This window comes from Panthera uncia, chromosome D1 (genome assembly GCF_023721935.1).
Source record: "Panthera uncia isolate 11264 chromosome D1, Puncia_PCG_1.0, whole genome shotgun sequence".
NCBI classification, from domain to species: Eukaryota; Metazoa; Chordata; class Mammalia; order Carnivora; family Felidae; genus Panthera; species Panthera uncia.
Genome location: NC_064808.1, coordinates 107,121,853 through 107,146,138, shown reverse-complemented (window position 1 = coordinate 107,146,138; position 24,286 = coordinate 107,121,853). Strand labels below are relative to the sequence as shown.

The 24,286-nt window shown below is 39.7% G+C and overlaps 1 protein-coding gene across 2 annotated transcripts in view; it reads left to right on the top strand.

Annotated features, from left to right (window-relative positions):
- The window catches only part of GRIA4 (glutamate ionotropic receptor AMPA type subunit 4), a 394,136-nt gene that overhangs the window by 362,632 nt on the left and 7,218 nt on the right, over window positions 1-24,286 (top strand). Inside the window, exon 14 of one of the 2 annotated variants that reach the window (XM_049614163.1) lies at window positions 18,242-18,356. The exons of the other annotated variant lie outside the window; for it this stretch is intronic. Within the exon in view, the coding sequence (XP_049470120.1) occupies window positions 18,242-18,356 (115 nt within the window). The remainder of the gene's footprint in view (window positions 1-18,241; window positions 18,357-24,286) is intronic. 2 annotated transcript variants of the gene reach the window in all.

The following is a 24,286-nucleotide window of genomic DNA, read 5'->3' as shown; positions in this document are numbered from 1 at the left end:
TAAAATAGCTTGGCCATGATTTGGAATGAGCTGGAAAATAGTAAAGACCTTGGTTTAAAATTATGTTCTGTTTTAACTTAGCTAGTGGCTCATTTATTTTAACATTTGTCCCCCTCACCCAATTCGGTCCTGCACTCTTGCTTTCAGAATGAAATAACATACATTTGAGATAACTTTGCTACAAACACCACACACATCTGGCAACATCTGAATAGAAAATGACTCTGCGAACCACCTAGCCCCGGCCCCAAGCCTTCTCTGGAACAGCACTGTATTCGTGATGAGAATATTTTGTAAATAATAATAGTACTGACAGAAGTTAGAAATACTGTCTATGTATTGTTAATCCTCCTTAATATCAGAAAAATCTGTTTCATGGTTGAAAGTAGTTTATTTTAAATGGATAGATTCCATACACTCTGAAAACCTTAAAAAATCATTGTTTGGACTCATCCACAGAATGAGATATACTTTCTTTTTTTAATTTATTTTTTATTTTTTTAAGTTTATTTATTTTGAGAGAGAGACAGAGAGAGTGAGCAGGGGAGGGGAAGAGGGAGAGAGCAACAGAGAAATCCCAAGCAGGCTCCATGCTGTGAGCACATAGCCCGATGAGGGACTTGAACCTACAGACCGTGAGATCGGGGCCTGAGCTGAAACCAAAAGTCAGACGCCTAACCGACCGAGCCACCCAGGTGCCCCGATAAACTTTCAAAAACCTTATGAAATTATTTCAGTATGTTCTTTTAGTATCACACAACTCAACAATGAAGAAAAGTTAAAGACATAAAAATAATCCTGAGTGTCAATTCTGCCTTTCAAAGTTTATAATACCAGGATGTGAGAGAAATATATCATTTTAAATACCACCAACCATGCAAAGTCCTATCACATGTTGAAATAAACTAGACTTTCTGTAGCTTACTTTTTTTTCTGGGGTACTCACTGAAGAAACTGACACACACATAATTTTTCACAGAAATGTTATTCACTCTGTTTTATCTACGTGTTCAGTCTTTGGGACTTAGCCAAAATGAGAATTAAGTTGGAGTCAGTTAAACCAATGTGACACAAACAGCTCTCTACTTTCAAAGAAAATAGGGGCATTATGGACCCCTCTCCATTGTCACTTCACCATACAGAAGATTGCATAGACGGTCAAGAACTACCCATAAGGCCTCTGCTCTTACAGAATTCAGGTCGTGGCCTCTTTGAGGCTGACAGATATGCAGCTTCTGAACGTACTTCTTAAAATGGCAACATGCCAGAATCCTATTCGTAACTAAGAGAAGCCCTCATCGGATACCCAGCCCCGATTCTCCTGTCTTTTCAGGTATTTGCAGCTAAGACCACAATATTTCACAAAGGCATTATCAGCAAGTATGGCTGCTCCACATTGCTAGTGCCTTTAGCACGCAAAGTAAATTTTTTTCAAAAAGGCACGAGAAATAGAAAATGTAGAATGAAACCAAGTATCCAGAGCCCCAAGTCAGCACCCTAATCTTTTAGCTTCTGTTTGAGGGTAGCCGGAGGTCAACAGAAGTCAACGGATCCAGCAAGAGCTGGCCTCAGTGGTCTCCCAGGGTAAAAAGCAAAGGGTGAAGGCTTCAAAAAAAAAAAAAAAAGTTGCTTTCTATTAAATGATCTAGCAATGATAGTATCATTTAAGGCAAAGACTCAGTCAATACACCATCTAATTAATGTTCTTTTTAGTTTGTTCATTTTTAAGAGCTGATGTTCAAGTTTGGCTTAATGATGGAACTCTCAACATTACCAAGCAGGATATTTCTTAAGTGAGACAGTAATAGTTACAGGGCAGCACGAGAGCTTTCAGAGCACTTTATTTCACTTGCTCCTTCTCACCCTCTTGTGATGTCACTCTGTTCCATGGGAAGACTCTGTAAGTTGGGAGACGTTAAGTGACTTGCCCACTGTCCCACGGCTGTAATTGGAAGTGAGCTCTTCTGACTCTCTCCAGTGCTCTTACAGGGAAAAGAACAAAAGAGAACTTTTAACGTAAATACAGTTTACGCCGAAAACTTGCTCAGCAGTTTCTGTGATTCTTCCGTGTTTCGGTTTCAACAGCCTCCGTAATCTCAAGGCGTATTGAGAATACCCACAAAGAGCTCAAGAAACCGTTTAACTTATATCAAGATCTAAACAAATGCTGGTTCAGTGGAAGACATTACACAGAGGTAGATTTCAGGTCAACCAGGATCTCACAACAATTAAAACTGATCCAAAGATGGGAGGAAATTGGCTAAGATCCCGAAGTTGCTCAAGTCAAAGAGCTTCTCAACGTCTCTGAGGGACTGTGCTGGGACATCTGAGTCCCCTTCCCAGCTTGAGAGTCTGAGAATCTGTGTCACGCAGTGGACTCTCTTTAGCAGAACTGGAGAATTCCCTTACACCTCTTTGAAGTTGCAGACACTTAATAAGACTGGGGACAAATTCATTCCCAGAACCTCAATAGAATCTCATCTGGTTTGGGGATCAAATAAGTCACTTCTTTGATAAACAGCTGCTTCTGTAGCATTCTGTCTACACTGTGAATAGAAAGGTATTTAGGGAAAGCACTTCTCCTTAAGAAGCACAGAGCTAGAGATAGACACAGGTCCTGTCTGTCTCTATATACAGACTTTTAAAATTATATACTGACGTCAAACTTTTGGCAAGGTACAAATCTGACAAAATTCACTGGATTATAAAAGGGGGAATAAAACAGCAAAAGTGAGACACATGTAGCTTGGATTTTTTTTTTTTTTTTTTTTTTTTTTAAGAACAAAACGTGTGCTTCCATATCTAGATATGATGAAAACTGACCCAGGTAATATGGTATCCCACGGTGTTTTAATATGTAGTACTTGAGAGGGTGCTTTCTAAGGGCACCCTAATAACACCAACAAGGTCAATGGTACTTAATTTCCTTTTGGCCTCATCACAAGTAGCCATCAGTTTATTCTGAAGCATGAAGGCTGCACAACCAGTGGAACTTTATCCAATCCATGCAGTGTTCCCAGAGTTGTTCTTACTCAGAAATTTTCACATCATTTCAGAATCTAAAGATACGTCCTTCCAATGTCATTTAGGTGACTTCCATGGATGAAGTATGTGTTTTATAAAAAGACAGTTCACTGGGTTTTTTTCCAGTTATAACACAGCCTTACAATTTCCAAAAGCACTGTTCCGGGGGGTGGGGGGAGGGGCAATTCCCCATTTCTGTGTATATTCTTGGGAATCTATAGAGTTTAGTGGATAAAAGGCTGGTTTGTCAAAATAGCCATTTTTAGGATATTCCTTAATACAACGAATGAGCATACAGTTCCCAAGGAAGAACATGAGGAAAAACACGTACGCTTATAGAGGGAAGTTTGACTATGCCACATTCACATCCTGTAACTTGAAGGTGATCAGAGTTCGCAGGGTGAGCGTAACGCTAAAGACACCGTAATACCACTAGACGTATAACGTGGACTCTGCCATACGGTGTTTTTTTCCCCCGCATATTTTCATAATGGCCGTTAGAGTAACAATTACCCCATCCTTCATTCTGACGCCTCTGAAATATATGGTGACAACCCCAAGGTTCCAGAGTCCATCCATTTTCTCACCTGATGTCATTTTGCTTGATAAAGAATTTTAATAAGTTACCCAAAGTTAAATAACAATAGCACATGATCTTGTATGGGTTCAGGCTCATTCTTGGTCTCCACTTTCCTTCATGTCTCACGGAATTCAATCAGTTGTCTGGTATTTGATCTGTTTTATGGGAGCCAGTCACTGTCTCTGAAATTATGCCAAAGGGTAACTAGGAACTGACTCTAAACTCAGTTAACTACACGGCAGTCTCATAAAAGACAAAGCAGTTCAAGTAAGAAAAGATTGTATCAGATGCCATATAGATGAAAAGGAAACAAATCCAACAACTCCTCCATACCAAGCACATGTATATGAATATATTTTCCCCAACGAATCCTTGATGCTGGTGTTACTGTCTCCACCCGCACAGGTGATTCTCCTGAAACTCAGGTGAGGTAGGCGCCCATCGTTCTCTCATCCCAAGTCCATGCTCCTTCTATTGTGCTGCCTTGTTTCTTTCCAGAGACACCAGGAGTCCTAGTTACATGGAGGTACATTGAGGGAGAAAAATCCCATCTTTTCCCTACTGTGATATCCTGTTTGGAAAAAGTAAAACAAGTACATAGTTTCCGATAATACCCCATCTCCCCAACTTTCCTAACCTTCCCTTTTAATATCCCCTTAGGGTTTGTTTTCCTTTATTTGCAATAGTTCTTGTTAACACCAGATTCAGTACGGCCCCAAACATGGTGTTGGCCTGCACCAGGAACATCAGGGAAATGGGTTGAGAAGACCACAGCATGCCTCTGTGTTTTAAAGGAGCTCCAGGGGCACCCCATACACTCTCCCTGATTCACTACAGCTGCTGAGAACTGCCCAAGCAAAGCCCTTCCATGAATTCCTCTGCTCTAAGCCAGCCTTCCGTTTGTTGGAGCTCTGACAAAACAGACTGAGAAGGGCAGACACTTTTGTCCCCCTTACACAGTGAACGTTCATTCCCCTTTGGCTTAATCCTTAAAATAAATGTTAAGCTGGATTCAATGAACGCCCCAGTATATCAGACAGTTGGTAGTGTCTTGTGAGACCTGAGGAAAGGGTTGGCCAGAACTGAACTTGACTGTAATACAAGACCATGTTCTATTATTGTTTAACTTTGGGTATTTCTCCCCTAGGAGGAGGACAGAGGAGAACTAACCAGCTCCAGGACCAAGGTAAGAGGGGAGTTTTCTTTCAAAAGAATGGGTTCCATCCATTTGAAGGAAACCCCTCCCCCACCTGTTTTTCAATCCCTTTTTCTTTGTACATTTATATTTTTTAACCCACGCATTAGGAAATCAGCTTGCCACCTGTGCATAACAGTCACTTGAACATCCCCTTACAAATGTGATAGAAGGGAAAACTAGTCATATCTAGTTATACGCGAATGCATTTATGTTTTTCATCATCATCAAGTATCAGTGCTAGTCTTCCACTAAGGATCAATCTCTTGCATAGGCCTTAGGAAGTTACCATCGGCTGTTCATTTCTCTACGTGTAGAATACAGATAGTAACTGTTCATCAAGCCGTCATGAGTAATGGGGTTACAAAAATATCGAAATGAAAATCCAAAGGATTTCTATAGAAAAAATAGTATTCTTAAGAATTTTTTATTAAAATAAGCAGCTGATAGAATTTAGATGGTATATAATTTGGAATTGGCTCGGGCTAGATTTTGGGTGTGCAGGCAGTGTAGATTTAATGAGATGTTTAAGGTACCATATGAAAACTGGATAGAAAAATGAGGAAGGGGAGCTGATATTGTCTTGAGCAGTGTTTCTTCATGCTTCTAGAGACTTTCGGGCCTTGGGTATCACTTCTAAGTGGTTTCCATTGTTATCTCTCACGTTCTATGTTGCTGTCCTTGGAAATCATCAGTATTCCTTGTCTTTGGTACTGTTTTCACCTTGGTCCTTCCAGGGGGGAAGAAATCCAAGGCGAGAAACAAGTGAGAGAATTTAAATACATCCAGAATTTGAGATATCGGAAGAAAGGTAGAACTTTGGGCTCATGAAAGGACAGCTTCTGTCTTCCTGGCCCTCTCTTGTGTGACTCCAAGTAGATTTTAGGGAAGCTTGAGGATCAGACAATGGACATACCTGAGGCTCGAGAAGAAAGGGAGCTCAGAAAGGAGAGGAAATGCAGGAAGAATGAGAATTCAGGCGATTTGTTGCCAACAGATAGTTGTCATTCAGAAACAGTTCTGGCTGTTTCCTTACAAGAGGGTTCAGAAGCTTGGCATCACCTTCAACTTGGATCGTCGGGGTGTTTTAATGAAAGAAAATCACTTCAGACGGGTATATTTTTGTTAGAGATTGTTTTCTTCTGAGCAGGAACCTCAGTAGTCATGTGATTAGGAACGTCCGTGAGAAGGCACATGTGAAATAGTAACTTGATTTTAACTTGATTTAACGCAAACTATTTTTGTAGCCGACAACATCGCAGTGGTCACCAGATACAGAAACCTAAGCCCTCGACTTTCTGCAGATATTTCATTTTGTCGTCAGACGTCAGATAGAACCTAGTTTTTACTTTCCCGCTCACTGACTCCCCTAAGGAAAAGCACAGGGTATATTTGAGGCACATTATTCATTCCTGAATTTTAAGATGCCCGATGTATGGCTTGCCTAAGCCGTGACACAAAGAAGGAATATTACCATATTGTTACAATATCATTTAGTGGACCAGTTATGCATTAGAATTTGATATCCACGCTGACACTAGTTATGTCAGGCGTATTTGTTGTATAATTTGAATTTTATGAAATGCTCCACGGTAAGCCCATTCGGGGAAAGCATTGGTGCTGGTTCTGTGGTGATTCTTTTAGGCAAACTGCCCTGGAGATGAATCACCGTTATTGTTTTGTTGTGTCTTGTTGCTTTGTAAACAGAATAGTATTGATCTCCTATCAATTACATGCAATTTCTTAGGTACATTAAAAATAGCGAACGGAAATGGTAGCTTAAGAAGTTACCCAAGTACTTCTGCTGAGGAGCAAGTAACCAAAAGGCCACGTGCTGTGGTCTAGTGTGAACACCACTAGAGGCAAATGTAGGCGAAACTATCTGAAGAATTTAAACTTTTTGGTGTTTTCCCACTTAAATTGTTTAATACAAGTAAACCAGAGGATACCTTTCTGTTTTGAAATCTGGTTGTGAGCCCTGTTGCTCTCAAAGATAAGCAGCTTTGTGTTTTCACTTAGAATGGCATCAACTTAAAATTTTTAAAGACACGGAGGCTTAGAATTCGCAGGGTTGGGCTATTGTTAGAGAATAACAGAAAAAGCACCTGCCTTTCTTTTTTTTTTTTTTTAATTTTTTTTTTAACGTTTTTATTTATTTTTGAGACAGAGAGAGACAGAGCGTGAACAGGGGAGGGGCAGAGACAGAGGGAGACACAGAATCCGAAACAGGCTCCAGGCTCTGAGCAGTCAGCACAGAGCCCAACGCGGAGCTCGAACTCACAGACCGTGAGATCATGACCTGAGCCGAAGTCGGACGCTTAACCGACCAAGCCACCCAGGCGCCCCAAAGCACCTGCCTTTCAATGGCAAGTTCACACAGCATCCCCTCCAGTGCTCATTACCTTAGAATCCCTTCTTGTCCAAGACCTGTTTTTGTCAGTCCCCTTTTTCTGGTTATGCTGTTTTCCCACTTAACCAAAATCCAAGCCAAAAGTTAGGGTAGATGAAACAAGAGTGATTACAAGACATTTCAAGCTATATATTTCAACTTCTAACTAAATAACAGTCTGTCGTGAAGGAATCTGGCACTGTAAATGAAAGAAAATTTGAAAATTTTTTTTCTTTTAAGAGGTTGGTGGGAAAGTTAAAATATTTGTAGGTAAAGGTTTACTAGACATATTTAGTGAATTAAATACATACTTAAATACACAGTAAAATAAATCTTAATCAAGTTAAACCAGACATAGAGTTGGCATTTGATAATCTGTTGATGACAAATGTAATTCTTAAAATAAAGTACTGAATTTTTCTGTTCTCAGTAGTATGTTTAGCAACAGAAGAATTTTCTAAAAGTGACATGTTTTATTTGCTACACTTAAATAGATTAGTACTGAATTACAAAAATGCCTTTATCTGGGATTTTTATCTTAGAGTTTCATTGGAAATGTCTGATTTCGCTTCATATTCACAACAAGCTTCTATTTGATTTTATCATTTAGTATTTTTTCCTTGCCCAGCTACACAAATCGAGCTGGTAACCCCTTCATTTTAACAATCTTTAATGTCACTGAAATATTACCTTAGATAATTTTGTTTATATGATGGACAAAATTGTTTGCCATTATTCATAAAAATAGCTAGTGTAATTTTTATGTCCCTTTTACCAATATTTAGCAGACAGTTCGGGAGCCTTTTGCTTTATCTGTTTTGTTTTAAAACCCTCTTCATACCACGTCTTTCCCAAATCCATTAGGTATCATGGTCAAAGGAACTCCCTTTTATGGTTCAGCACAGTCTTCTTTCATTTGAACAGGCTGCTTGAAAAGTAGCACCTTAAATTAATCCCGGAGTGTAGGGATTACACGTGTACCACTGTGGTTCTTGCCCTGCCTTGGGGGTCAACATGGTATAAAGTCCCACAGTCACTGTCCTCCATGGAGAAAAACTGTGCCAAGATAACACGGTAAAGTAATGTATGACTCAGAGCAAGTGTGAGTGCTCCAGATAATAGAAAACTTGGAGATAGAGTCCAGAGTATCTGGGATAGACCTCATAAAGGTTCAGGTGTACTAGGTGATAAATATTAGTTGAATGAATAAGTCTAGGAGTGATGACTGGAAAATGGTAAGGACTTTAGAAAAGCTGGGGTGGGGGGAAAAAAGAAATGTCTGGTGAAGGTTCTGTCATGAGATTGGAATCAACTGTGAGTAAAATATTTGGGGGACTTTCAGGAAACTAGCCTGGCTGGAGGCAGAGAAGGTCTATTTGGGGAATTAGGGTCGTTAAGAGACCAGGCTTCTGTGTTAGAAGGATCCAGGTTCTAATCCCGCCTACACCAGTTACTAGCCATGTGGATTCAATAAGGATTTGGGGAAAATATGGAGAACTTGGGACAGAGTCTGGCCCAATCAAATATAATTAAATTATACTTTAAAGGTATAAATAAGCTGAATTGTTAGGAAGCCTTGAATGTCAGAAAAAAAAAATAGAATAGTATCCTTGGAGGCAGTCACGAGTCAGTAAGGGTTTTTGACAAAGCACAGTGAATAAGCAGAGAAGCATGGCCGTTCTGAGTCTGGGTAGCTCAGAACAGACTGAGACAATCTGTGGATCTTGTTTCAGGTAATAAAGGCTTTCCCTGAGGTAATAACAGTATAATAAGAATGAAAATATAAATTTGGGAGACACCTTTTCTGGAAAAAAAAAGTTCTTAATGGATAATTAGCTGTAAGAAAGGAGAGGAAATGAAAATTCAAAGAGGAGATTGAGTTTCTGTGATGGAGCTTCGCTATTCATTGTTTTTACACTTCTCCATCTTCTGTGAAACAGTTTCTTTATGATGCTGTCGTTGGGATCCAACATCACCTGTCCTGAAAGATCAGAACTTAAATCACTAGGAACCTAGTATGTATCGAACTAGACCCGTCTTATTCCAACCTTAAGAGAGAAAAAGGGTTACCATCTAATCAAATCAAGTGATTTTACGTAAAGGTTATGGGTACGGCTTTTTAAAGAAGGTCATCTACTCTTCTTCCTTCTTGCATATTTAGGAAGGATCAATTTCAGTTAATAAGACCTCATGCTTTTGAAGCTTTATCTCAGCTCCAAAAATACTTAGCCAGAAGGGACAGAAGTTGTAGCAAATATATCAGTCAAGGCTCCACCAAGGATCACCCCCAGGAAGCCTGACAAACAGGAAAAAGAAAATTTCCCTTGGAGAACCACAATAGGGATGAATAAATAGTTTAGCTACACAGGAACGGCTACCAACAGAAGGAAAGTTATCTTTGTACTGTGGGAAAGAGCACTGGACCAGGAGACAGGAGACCTGCATCCCAGCTGGGCCTTGGTGAGCAACTCACCTAACTTTCATTAGACCCCACTGACCACAACTGTAAGATGAGAAGGTTTGAGACAACCTCTTAATTTTTTTTGACACCCCCCCCCAAAAAAAACAAAACTGCTAGGATTCTAGTTCTTTAAAGCAATTGCTGGAAGTTTTGAAAAATCAGCGAAGGCAAGAAAAGGGAAATGCGATTGTTTAGAATTCTGGAAATCATCTAAAGAGAATAAGGAGGGTGGTCTAAGAGATGAAGGAACCCAAAGTCAGGGATGAAGCAGAGGCCACACAGCAAATTGTGGGCCACGCAAGGCATCTGTGTGAAAAGCCAAGTACGGCTGAACAGCTCGCACATGGCGAATGGTGACAGCCACCAGCTCTCCCATTTTTGAAATTTTACTTTAATAATAATCACACCTAAACAAGTGAATGATATTCAGAGACAACCCAAAGCACTTCACAGTCTGCAGGTAGCTATGGTCTCCTCTTGAAACAAAGCCCTCTTTTGTATGATTCAATCACAGATAATGATAACAGAAACAGGGTGGCTTGGGGTGCGGAACTTAGCCTGTATCCTCTCCAACAGCACCCCAAGACCACCAGAAATAAAAGTTACATTATTTGCTATGAATAATTAGCATTTTCTCCATATCATGGAAGGGTAACCAGACGTATCTTTCAACAGTTTGTATTTTTAATTTTTAGTAATATAACATACTTATATATGTTATATATATATAATATAACATACTTACTTATATATATATATTAATATAACATAGTCTTTATGAAGCCCCACACATGAAGTGCTTGCAGAATGATTCCACATTCAGGCTAGTATGGTGGAAGTTCCTTCCCACCAAATCACAGTCTAAAACCTCCTCTCTATGAAAATTCTGGAGCAACCATCGGTCATGGAAATATTTTTATTCCCCTTCCCTTCATAGACATACTTGAAAGTAGTCAATTAATGTACAATAAGTGCTATTCGAATCTGGAACAGATACTTCTTATCTGTGTTCATGATTGCCTTTCCAAGGTTTGTGGATCCCCAGTCTCTGATTTTGTATGTTTGTTCATTTGTCCTGAGAAAGTATCCATAGCCTGCACAGACTTCTAAAAGAGGTCCCTGACCCAGAGGAAGATAGAAAGTTCTACTCTGTGACCTAAAATTGACAAAATCATGAAACTAAACCACATGAAATATTTGTAACGATTACATTTTTAAAAATTTAACACCAAAAATAGAATTAAAATTTTCATTTATCATAATCTCTAGCTAGTGCTCTAAGTTACTGGCAGGCATCCTCACAAAAATCACAACGTGTCTTCAACGAATCACGTTCCTCAGACCCAGTCCTGAAATAGAAATTAGTCATGCAAATTCCAAAGAACACACAATTTAGAGACAATTTCTGGAATCTAACGCAGCATCTACTCAATTTATTTAGTTGTCTTTGACTCACTTGGAGTGTGAAATGTCAGAGGACTGTATACATAAGTTAACCGCGTATGTGTCATCCCAAATCCAACACAAGGACAATAAATCCTTCCTTACCAAAGTGGTGTCCAAATGTTAATGATACATCATGTTAGGTCTCAGTTGTCTTTCCACTTAAAAAAATGTTCCCTCCCAATTTTGAGATTAAATTATGAGTTGGTTGGTGCTATTTTAGCAAATCTTACCTGTCAATGTGTGAGCAAAGTGGGATGAGAACTTACTATCTTTTCTAAAAACATTTGCATATATATGCAGAGCAATTCAGCCCAAATTCTACCTTTGGAAATAAGTGCACAAATCCAGTGAAGCGAAAAGAGCCATGTGCTTGTTTACGGGAAGGAGTGGTTTGGAAAGAATGGTAATAGCAGCTACAAGTTAAATTGAAAACTTAGTGGAGCATTGATAATGCTAAGACCTGGTTGCTCTTCAGCCCTTCAACAGCTGAGAAAGGGTAGAATTGTGGACACCAGTGCCTTTCCTGAGAAGCAGACATACTTAATTCTTACCTCCTTATCATCTGACAACCTATTGATTTTTATTTACTTATTCTGTTTTCTTGGTTGGTAGCATAGTTCTTTCAATGACTTTATACAAAATTCTGGAGTTGTTGTAACTTCTCAGTTTTGTGGCTGATTTTTCCCCAACCCCGTTAAGTGAGGGGATGTCGCTAATTACACCCCAAAAGTAAAATCCCATATGATATGTGCTCCTCTCTACCTATCTCATCTTATTCTATGGGATAGACTTTGCTGTATGTCACCCTTGTGACAACAGTGACAACAGTGGCATTGCCACCATCATTTAAATAACAGAACCAAAAGTCTACGCAGAGTCTTATTTCATTTTTTTTTAAGGGTATTTATTTTTGAGAGAGAGAGAGACAGAGCATGAACAGGGGAGGGTCAGAGAGAGAGGGAGACACAGAATCAGAAGCAGGCTCCAGGCTCTGAGCTGTCAGCACAGAGCCTGACGCGGGGCTCGAACCCATGAACCGTGAGATCATGACCTGAGCTGAAGTCGAATGCTCACCTGACTGAGCCACCCAGGCACCCCAGTGCAGAGTTGATTGTTACTCATTTTTCATGAAATTACTCTTTTCTTAGTAGAGTCGTCCTGGAAATGTTTCTGCATATATTTATCTGCTGCATAACAAAGCTTAAATCCAATGAGCTTTCCAATCTAGAATTTTAGTTTAATTTTAAGAAAGAGATACAGTAAATATGTGCTGTGTTGAAAGATTTTTTTAATTTCATTTAAGAAAAAAAAAAAACCTCCATAAAATGAAAAGGACTTTGTTCTTAGAATCTCTACTATACTTGTTTGGGGGAAAATGTAGTTGCCAGCCATGAAAACTCTTTTACTAAAAACAGAAGTATAATCCATATTTTTTTAATGGCCCACTTAGCAGGATGCCAGTGTACTCAAGTGACATCTTTTTAATGAAGCCTAAGGGGAAAAGCTCACCTTGTCTCTGCAGATATGTGTGTGAGACAGCAGTCTCTGCAGACCACAGAGAGTTCTATTAACCTCCTGCAGATCCTATCTGAGGGGGTGGGCCCACTAATCCGTGCGTTACTCATACTTCTCAGCCTGACCCCTTCCCCTCAGATGAGACAGAATCTTGGTGGAAGCCAAGTGCATCAGACCCCCTGCAGCCTGTGGCTAGAGGACAGAACCAAGTGGACCAAAGCAAACCACAGCATCAGGAGCAATGAGTGTTTTTCTGATGTCCTTAATAATAACTCCTGAAGTCCACCATTTCCCCATTTCTGTTGTTTTTGGACCCAAAATAGAATGTATATTTTGGTTTGCATAAAACAATTCTTGTAGACATTAGATTATAAAATAATGTAACATTGTAAAATAATCGAGAAGGTTTTTTGTTTGTTTTTACTGATTAATAAAGTATCACTTTATTGTAGAAAATGGGGGGTGGGTGGGGAAGGATAAAAAGCAAAATGCAATCCAAATTGACCATAATCCCTACATCCAGAGATAGCTCTTTGTTGTATTTTTTCTAATATTTTTCTATTAATGTCTCTCTCTATAAAAAAAAAATATATATATATATTTTATTCTTAAAGTCATAGTGAACATACAAATTTCTTTTTTCACTTAACATTATACTGTAATTATTTTTCCGTGTTGTTAAAACCTTTTAATGGTTGTAAAACATTCAGTCATAAGACCGATTGGTGCTTATGAATAAATACCACCATCATCTCAGGAGCTTTGTAAAAATGTAGATACGCTGCCCCCCCCCCCGCCCCAATTCAGAGGAATCTGATACCACAATGTCAGGCCTGATCATCTGTATTTGTAGTAGTGTTTCTATACCCAGATCAAGCTTGAGAATCACCGTTATACCCCCAAATCTACTTAATCCTCCCCTCCTCTTGGGCACGTACATTGCTTTCAATGTTTTGCTACAGAAATATACTATGAGATTTATTCAGCCCCTTTATCAGCATTGTTGATAAACTTACTAGAATTGATACCTCAAAGGAGAATTCTTATTAACCAATTACATTAATATTAATCAATTAATGTTATTATCAACATTATCAATAATGTCCAAGAACAGGAATTGTGTTCAAGCTTTTATTGTATAAAACCATCTTATTTCCCTCTTAGTTTTTAAATTCTCTCATCAGTGGTTTAGGACGCACATCTTATAAAATCCCTGACTATACTGAACATCATCTTTACTTTTATCTTTCCTGACATGAGTGGCCAAGAATTGAATTAGCAAAGAATTGTCTGAATTCACATCAGCTTAATTCCAGGTTAAGTTGAATTATTTTTGTATGGTTTATATGTCTTTCTGCATAAATCATCTACCAATGATTTTAAAGGGATTTTGCTGATTTTAAAGGGATTTTCTTATCTGTTTACATAATTTCTTATGGATTTACACGATTTTTAGTTTTTTTAAAGTATATTAAGATTTGTGGTGACTGACTATGAAAACTGTGTCCTAGCATCATTCAGGTAAATATTTTAGACATTTGAACACCTGATATTTAAATTTGGTAGAGAGTTTAGGGGCCCCTGGCAGCTCATTCGGTGGAGTGTGTGACTCTTGGTCTCAGGATTGTAAGTTCAAGTCCCACATTGGGTGTAGAGATTACTTAAAAATAAAATGTCAAAACATAGAGAAAGAGAGAGAGAGGTTGGTATGAAGAGAGCATTCTGGTTAAGAGAGCACAAGCCTAAAGGTGACAGGACTTTCTCATGTGTGTATCATTAATAGATCCTTTCCTATAAGAATAATGAAACACCAGCAAAATTACACAGCAGGTTAGACAAATAGACTGTCCATACATCATTGATCTCATCACCGACAAGGAAATATCCATCCTATTAAGTAAAATGGGATTGAGTTTGTTTTAACCAGATTAAATATGATGTTGCCAACTATTTATTCTACAAACTGCTTATGCCTTAAATATCCTGTGTACAGATATTGACTAAGTCTAGGGCTTACATATCAGTCCTTTACAGTAGTATTCTTATATCCAGGAAATCATAAAAAATACTTTCCTAAACTTAAACTTTAAAATTGTTCTTATTAGGTAAATATTTTGTCAGATGTAAATTTTGAAACCTCACTGACAGAAAAATTATAACAAATACGGTCCAGAAGTAAATGTAATGAGTAACGCATAAATTAAGCATAAAAGCATATCCAAACCTGTAGAATTTAATGATAGATTATTTATGGAAGGGTGCAGTGAGAGATAGATGTCTTAGCCTGAATTAAGCGTGCTTTTAACAGGAAAATCTTACTGTTCCCTGGATGAATTTTCCCAATATTACTAGACAGGAGAGGTTTGGGTTTGTCGGTTCCTGTTGCAAAGCTTTTGTTGTGTGTGGTGTTTCCGTGAGAGTCTGATGAACAAAAATGGGTCCCAGATGCTAGGGCAGTGAGCTGAGGGTTTTCATAATCTGCAGCTCAATTGAAGGAAATTTCAGGACTGAAAACCTTGGGAAGTTTTCCTGAGGTCCTAGAGTTTGGCTACATGAGCATTTTCATTCCTCCCTGCATCAAGTCCCCCATCATCTCACTCTTATTAAACAGGCTGTTTGGAGAAGGGTTTTTCTTATGTAGAATTCCCCTGAGGTACTCAAGGCAAAGGCAAGAAGTCAGTTGCCTGAGTCCTACTTCAGTCTATAAACAGGTCATTGCCAACACACCTGGGCTATGGATTGTGGTTTACACATCCAGCAAGAATGTGGTCACTTACTGTTTCTTCTTTTAAATGGAAACAATCCATTTATTTGAGTTTACAGGTAAAAGCTGCATTTTACAGAATCAAAGGAATCATTAATGTAAGGAATAGCCCACAACCTTTTTCTTTTATGTCTTATCTTCTTGACAGACCACTATTTCAGCTTCTCTGAAGTTTAATCAGGACAAGAATATCCCATATCATTAATATACGTTTCTGACATTGATTTTCAAATCTGTGTCCGAAAGGTATGAAGGCGGTGGCAAAGCAACCATAAAACATGCTGCCACAAGGATCTGCTTTCTCAGTCGCTCATTCATCCCACTACTTAGGATTTCCTTAAGGTTGCTTACAATTACTCCTTCAGGGTTCCCTTTTCTCTTGCCAAGATAAAAAAAAAAAAAAAAAAAAAAACCTTTTAAATCTATTCTAGCACCAATGAGTGATGTCATTTTATGTATTTTTTAAGTCATTTGATGATGCTCATTATTAATAATGTGTAAAGGCAATGTGTTCCATAAATGAGGTAGGACAGATATTCAAACGGTCCTTACATATGTGGTGAATGCTGCAGTTTAAATGACAATCTAAGGAGGCTGCTAGACCTATGTGGTTATACGAAGAAATTGCATCTGTAGTCAGACACTTGTAGAACACAGGCAGTTCGAATATGCAAAGCAATCTTGAATCATCCATAAAGACTTCTTTCTGAATATTAATTATAAGTTACCTTCTATGCATCATTAAAGATAAGTAAATTTACATATCATAGTGTTAAGTGGACTTTGTCAAGGGACCACATGTTTCTGGGAGGAAAACATGTGGATCGGCTGTGAACTGGGCAGTGACTTACCTACTGGTCACCTGTATTACATTAACCAAATACAGATGTACATACACACACATACGGATAGCAGTGTGAAACTAAACTGGTTTTACATGGCCTATTAGATGATATTAGAAAGACAATGTCATAGAATAATTTTGTGGAAAACTTTATTCTAGACAGTTTTCTCAACGTGAAGCTTTTTTTCCTTATCCATTCCTTTATTTTGCTTTTTGTTTTCTCCTGTGCTGTGGAACTGTCTTTGGATATGGCTAATATAACCCTGTTAAATAACCCTCTCATGAAATGACTTCAGTTTTATCAAAGGAATGGTCTAAACCAACATATAAAATTATGGGGATATGACTTCAATAAAATGAATATGATATGAGTGTTTAAGAGTAAAATAAAGTGGATTATAAAAATAATTTTCTCCAAAACAAAAAAGTTTAGTAGTTCAGTTTAAATCATTGGAAGACAAACTTAATTTGTTGTAGACACAAAATAAATTAAAATTACTTTCTCCCCCCCCCCCCAAATTTTTTAATAGGTCTCTCTTTCTTCACTGAATATTCATTCCTTCTTAAATTTCAGTCTGGTCTATTTGGTGATTAAACCAACCACCTGACAGTGTCCACTTTAGGAAGTGTATTAATTATTTTACACCAGTAGTGTGGCACTTACTGGGGAATGTGGGAACAGCTGATTATTTACTTTGCATTTTGTAAATGGCAGTCTCCCTCTCACGAAGTTAGTAGTACCCTCAAAGTGTATAGTTTACTCACGGGAAATGTTTATTCTCCAAGTGGATCAGTTGTCCCAACCCTGGAAAATGAACATTGTTTACGTGAAATATTATAAACCCTTTTTAAGAAAACAAACACTTCAATAGGCTGATAGTGGTGAAATACATGATACTTTATACTAGTCCACAAACCGATATTTCACTTGCAAATCAATTTTCAAGTGCTGTTCATTAATATGCGGTTGTTTTTTTTTGTTTGTAATTCATCTGGTATTAAGTAATCCCCAAACTCAGCATTCATCAAAGAGCATAACCCAAATGCTCAGTCTATAAAGCCACTCTTTTGCTTTAACAGAAATGTCATTAAATGCTGGGAAAACCTCTTGAAAGAGATAATGTCTCATTTAAAAACTATAACTTGAAAGCAAGTAAGAAACCAAGTACCTGGGAAGCAAAAGTCCGTGACACATCTGTAATCCCTTTGGAGAATCTTTTCAATCTGCTCCCTCATTCCCCAATAGAGATACCCACAGGGGCAGTCGAATCTCAAGTGTTTGTGTGCAAAGTCCACATCACATGCAGGAGGACTTCCTGGGGTTTCATTACTTAATGTCAACAGTCAAATTGGCTGTGGGATCCTGGTTTCTAAAGAGCATCCAAAGCCTTTAAGAATCAGCACAAAATTCAAATGTAAGATCTTTTCCCAAAGGTCTCCTGCTACCTTTCTCTTGAATATCCCCTGACTTGTAGCCCAGGTAACATGCAAATCCTAGATTCAGGGGCCAATGAATAGAACAAACTAAGCTCACACAGACTATAAAGGGAATAATAATTAAGCCATTTTCTTGGTTGTCAGGACATCAGTTCACAAAAATCAGTGGCTGCCATTTTGATCTGTTCATGCTGTGATGTTTCTCTTTCTGGGGATGAATTTTCATTTCAGTCTCTTTTTGGTTGTTGGCCTTCTTAGAGGCAGAGGAATTTTAGACACCATTCTTTCTCAGTTACTAGTAAATTCAAGTTTATTGCTGTTTCGCAAAAGAAAACGAAAAAGAAACCTCTTGTCGCTGGTCTGACAACAAATGAAGTCTGAGCTTGAACAGCACATGTTTGATCCCCTCTGAAATTAGTTACAATCGCCCTTGGTTTGGACTCCAGTGGAAGGGGGGGTGCAAGATGGCAAAATGAGAGGTTTATTTAGCGTCTGGGAGAAGCTTATAAAAGAGCTTACGTTCTCATTCCTGCTAACATCTTAACAGCTGTGCAGTTTCTTACAAAATATCTTTTATCGTTTCAAGAAATGCTGTTAACCTGGCAGTTTTAAAACTGAATGAACAAGGCCTGTTGGACAAATTGAAAAACAAATGGTGGTACGACAAAGGAGAGTGTGGCAGCGGGGGCGGTGACTCCAAGGTCAGCCTCAATGTCACCACAAGCGGGTAAACAGTATGTACAGTAACAGGTGCATCTGCTGGGAGACAGGGTTTGGGTCTCTGGACACGGCCAGAAATGGCGAGTCAAGTCCCTTTGAAACCTAAGTATGCAATTACTGTCAAAGCAAAAATATTTGCAACTGGGACCAATTTGGGGACACGCTCAGCAGCCTAACCGAAATAGTCACCACACGGCTCTGGCTTCAGAGAGGTTATGGAGCAGACGCTGTAGTCCTGTGCACCTCATCTTACAAAGCAGGGAGGGATCAAGTCTTGTAAAGGGCAATTTAGTGAAGGGAGCAGGGCGAACACAGAGGGTAAGCCTGTGTGCTTCCTTCGCCACTGAAAGACTAGACCTTCTACAAAGCGTGTGTAAGTAATAGCAATAGCTTGACTCCATAGAATACTTTCCAGGAGGTCATTGCTCCACCCAGAACCCTCATGTTTCCATTAAATATCAAGGTACATAAAAAATCAAGGATAGGCATGTGAACTAGACATTTTTGGCCTCCCGTAAGTAGATGAAATTACGAAATGATCAGGCTATAAAAACAAGTCCCACTCAGTTCTGTCTTCACTACCTCCGTGGCATATTTCCAGCTTTCTTTCCTAAGCGGTGTCTAAAGAGAAAAAAGGTATGCCAGCAGCAGAAATGATCAACTCGTGTGCCAGAACCTTCTTCACTATGTATTGACTTAAAGAAACCAATCCAGAGTTGGGAATATTCTGACTGAATTTTCTCTTCTTACATACTTTCAATTGGCACGTAAGAATCTCGAAAATTTTAAAGTACGCACTCTTGTCTTTCTTTTAAAATCTAGAGAATTGCCCAAAACGGGAAGTCTTGCTTGTCTCGTTTCCTGACTAGGGTATAAATTCCCTCGATTGGCCACCCAACCCCTAGAACAATGCTCTGTTTTCAGAGAGTGCCTGCTGGGATGGCTAGTAACCTCATTCTCTGCCAATGCCGCTAACTTCCCCCTCTTTCTGGATCAGAAAAGACTTTGAAATCTAGCTCCTTTGTCTCTGCCCATCTAATCCCCAACCCTCTAGCAGGAAGAGGGAGATTAAACTTTGTCAAGTGACTATTCTAGCCACAGAGAGGCATCTGGACCCAGCCTTGATCACCCATTTCCTGGTCCAGGGAAAGAATCCTTCCGGAGAGAAAGAGCAGAAAGGTAGGAGAATCCTGGGGGCATCTCTGGGATGGTTACCCTGCAAGATTCCTCCATGCCATATGTTTACTCAAGGAACATCAACTCTTTTTATATTTTCGAGCCCCAACTTGATAGCTTCCATAAAAACCTAAGTAAATAAATACATATATGCAGAGGAAATTATTTCAAGTTGCACAAAGAACTATCTTTCCTTGCAAATTAGAAGTGTAAGAAAATGTAATCTGATAGCACCAAAAATAAAAAGCAAAGATATTCTAGTCCATCAGAAAAATTTTGCTCCCAAAGGTTTAGTTTTTTGTTGTTTTTTTTTTAACTCTCCAATAGAAGTATCACACTGCTTCACAAGTAAAACTTTCTACAAAAATGAATAACAAAGTCCTATTTTAGTGTCCATGAAAAAGTCTTTCCAGAGAAAAATAAGCAGAACAGAAACACGTGCATAATGGGAAAATCCATTTAGTAAAAGTTACGTCCGTTTATTGAAATAAGAGTTTGGAGAGCTCAGTTGGATTTTAATGTTTGTATACCACAGATTGTTTGGTATACAGTGGACATTAAATAAATGTTTGTTGTCAAAAAATACATATAAATCTAACCTTTTAGTTTCCAAAAGCACACTGCTGTTCCCACAGGTAGGCAATACATTACTTTCACCATACAGGAACTGCAAAGTGATATTCTAAAACCTCACTTGAAATCTTACCAAAGTGTTGTAAAAATTAACATAAAACGTTCCCCCCAAATGCTGTCACAGTTTGTTTTGTTTTCCTTCAGGAATTTTGTTCTCACCCTAAAAACATTCGCAGAGGCTGTATACTGATACAACGTTTATCACTCAGCAAGTAGGGGGTTACAGTCTCAATGTTAATAACGCCCTACTCTGACCTTGAAATGTAACGTGATTTTTTAAACGCCCCTGACCTAACTTAGGCCAGAGCAAATGACCAGGAGACAGCTGCTTTTTCGTTTTTGTTTTGTACCTTCTCCTGGTGACCGGTTTCCTTTTCAAAGTGACCTCATTCCTCCCGTGTAGCCCAGTCTTCCTCAGAGGAGGCAGAATAAGGAGGAGAAGTGCCCAGGTGGGGAGTCAAGCTGGTTCCGAAACCTGGGCTGCATGGGCTGCATGCCGAGCCAAAGCAGAAGCGACAAGTAAATGAGGCCCCTTGAGTGCAGGAGGGAATGTGCCCATTCAGAGGGCTCAGCACAGGTAGGCGGAATCCACGCTTCTCGGATTTTCAAATACAGGCTCTTGATAGGAGAAAACTCGGTTTTCTAGAAGTGGTTCACCTGAAGGAGGAAAAGCTTAGACCACCCCCCTTGGAGGGGGGACCACCCCCCTTGGAGGAGACAAGTGACCCACCTGTCATTTGCAGGTTTATAACCACGGAGGACATCTCCAGCCTTCCATTCAGGAGCAAATTATTAACCTTCTGCTTTCACGGGGCCATGTGCCAGTAGCTCTGGGGAAGAGAGAGAATTAGCACTGTCTTTTGTCTCAAGGAACTTAGCATTTAATAGAACCCACACCCGGGACCGTTTAGAGTCTCTGTGGCACCTTGTACTCACACCCCATGGCTGCGAAATAATTAGCCTCCCCACTCACCTGATGGCCCTTCCCAGAGCATGAAGTCCTGATCCCGCAGCCTCAACCCAGAGGCTTCACATGGAAAGGTAAAAAATTAAGAAAAGAAATAAGAAAAAAAAAGTCCTGCATCTTAAAAAAAAAAAAAAAAAGTTAGAAAGGCACAATTTGGGGGATGCTAATGCATTTGTTGGAAAATTTACTGATTATTGCGGTGGGGTCTGTTTTTAATGATTATAAGAAATTCATCCTTATTCTTGTGAATAAAATAACAGAAGTTTGCTAATTAACAATGAACCAATTTAAAAATAACATTGCAATGTCTAAAACTCATTTTCCTCTTCAGTTAATCTGATATGGTTCAGTCTGAGCACAAACCATACCTAGAATTTGAATCCAATTTTAAGGTGAGTTGTTTAACCCTGGTTCTAGTTGAAAATTTTGGCAACGCCTGTCATCATTCATGATCTATAAAGTTACTGACTTTTTCTGTTTGTTTTATGCCTTGATCTCTCCTCTGTGTATATAAAAATAGGTTAAGTCGTGGATGTGGATATTCCTCTAAAAATCATCTTGTAAATGTGATTACCAAGTGATGTCTTTCTTAGTAATTGTGTTAGATCACACGGTACCCATTTTTAATGTGGCGCTTTGAACGCTGTAGCCCATTCCTGACTTTAAAGTTTGTCATAAGTGGTGTTCCCCCCTTCACCATAACCATAGAGGCCAATGCCAACAATAAAGGGATTATTACTAAAAATATAAATTCATAAGCAAAAAAAAAAAAAAAAACTTGTGGCAGACAAAAACCAGGGATCCCCCAATAATGAACGCCTTGGTCAGTGTCCAAAATTCCACCAGCTGACCTTTAAGTTTGGCTCATAATAAATTTCTCGACCTCACAGTTCCAACCTACTCATACTCTCTAAAACCAGGCTCCGAGAGTGAATGCACAAGGAATAAAATGGCAAGAGGGAAAGTTAAGGGGGAACGGGAAAGCAGGACCTCTAGGTCGTCCCTTCTCAAAGACCCTGGAAGGAAACTCTGCTTTTGTGTTCCTGCCCTTTTCAGCATGAAGTCCTCCTCTTCCCAGAGAACCCCATTCTCGAAGTGCAGCATAGGCTCCTACATGCACCTGTGCAGGTGTGAAAACGGCCTTGGTGAGCAGCCTGGGACCTCAAAACTCTTATAGTATCAGTTAAACAAAAAAGCTTGCTCTCGATTCAAAATAAATATAGCAACTTTACAGAGCACCTGCTCTGAGTCAGACACCCTGGTAAATACGGTCTTACAAAGACCAGTGAGCTGTGGCTTCTGGAGTTCACAGCTCATCAGGCAATCTGACGTGAGTTTTGTAATCATCATAAACGGGGGTGGGAGGGTATAGGTGGTAAAACCTAGATTGGGGCCAAATTAACCAAGCACCCCAGTTTACCAGAATCTTCATCCGGCCCCACCCCCAAACTCAGCCTTTAGCACAAAGTGTTAAATCACACCCATAATAGGTTTTAATCCAAAACACAATATAATTTTCTAGGAACATGGCAAATGCATTTTACTTCTTAAATGGAACAGTGAACCTTGTAAGACGTTACAAGATTGATATGAAAATGAAATCCTATTCAGAAAACAGGTAAAAAGAAAAACATTAATTTAGAAACTTTTTCCAGAACTTTAAAAAAAAAGAGTTTTGGCTTACCTGTTAATCAGAAAACTCAATTAACCAGAAACTCCATTTCCTGAGTGTTGTGTTGTTAGTGTTTTTAACTGCACAAGCTATGAAGTCACCTGATTCGGCCACTTCCTAGCTGTGTGACTAGATGATTTAATCTCTGTGTGCCTTGGTTTCCTCATTTGTAAGATACGGGTTATCAGAGTATCCAAACATGTAAAATGCTTCTGACAGTTCCTGGTACGTCGTGAGGGTTCCATCAGCATCAGCAGGCATCATCACCATTATTATCAGTGCATTGCCTCCTTGTGCAGATAAGCTTATGGAATTAGTCCCCTGGTAATCAAATAAACGCAGGCCGTGCCTCTCCAAATGCACTCAGTATTTCCTAGAAGAAGTGAGGTGTTAGGAGACAGAGCCAGAGAAAACGATCGTGGCAGCCTTAGGAATGTCAAGAGAAACTGAATGAGTCTGTCTCTGAATGTTTGTAAAAGCAAAGAGAAACAGAAAGCAACCAAGCACGGAAACGATAACATCGGGAGATGCAGGGAGTTACCGCTCGCCATCCGTCCCCTTTATTTGATACACACGGAGGTGTTAACATGGCGGCGACACCTGGGGCACGTCTTAGATTCCTTGGAACACTGATCCTGAGTGATGCCTGACCTTTCTCCCTTGAGACTCCTTATGTAACAGTTAGTACTGATGGTACAAAAGGAGGGGCATTTTATAGGAGAAGAGTTTGTTCATAAAAATCTTGGTTACCCCTAACCTGTCATGTGTTTGTTGGTAATACCCTGTTCACAGAGTACATCCTAAAGTGCATTCCCTTTGTATTTGCAGCACATCAAGGCGATAGACTCAAGGTAGAGGAACACGGCTCCTGGCGATATTATTTAGATTCAATACTGCAGTTAGAAGGAAGGTACCGGCACAGGCTCCCACGTCAGTGATGTAGGCATCTGCCCTCTACTCGGGGCAGCCAGCCCTTGGTCAGTGACACCTGCATCCTGGTCTTCCCCCAGTAGGTCCCGATGAGCGTGGTTCAAGTCCGGGCCAGGATGCACACAGCACAGGTGTCCTGGGCGTCAAGTCAGATCCCACAGACTGAATCACGGGGTCGTGAGGCGTGAGGCCAGGGCAGTGTAGCTCCTGTTCACGTCCCTCTGCAGCCACGGCCACTAATTCTGAAAGGGGTTTGGGGGGTAAGGGGCGGGGAGGGGCCGCTGGATTTCGAACGACTCCCACCCTTGCCTGGGGAAGGTCGTCGAGGCCAAAGCGAGCCAGGCCAATAGTTTTGGGTTCACAGTAATTGCATACGTGTTATTTACAGATCCTCCCTTAGCAGCATGCGCCTGTTACCTAAAGCGATGGAGCAGGGCCCCAGTTTTGCGTCCGGGGCTGGAGCCGGGCCTCCGGCGCGCCCCGCACCCGCTGTGGCCTCCGCTCCGTCACTTTGCCGTGCGGTTCTGATGTAG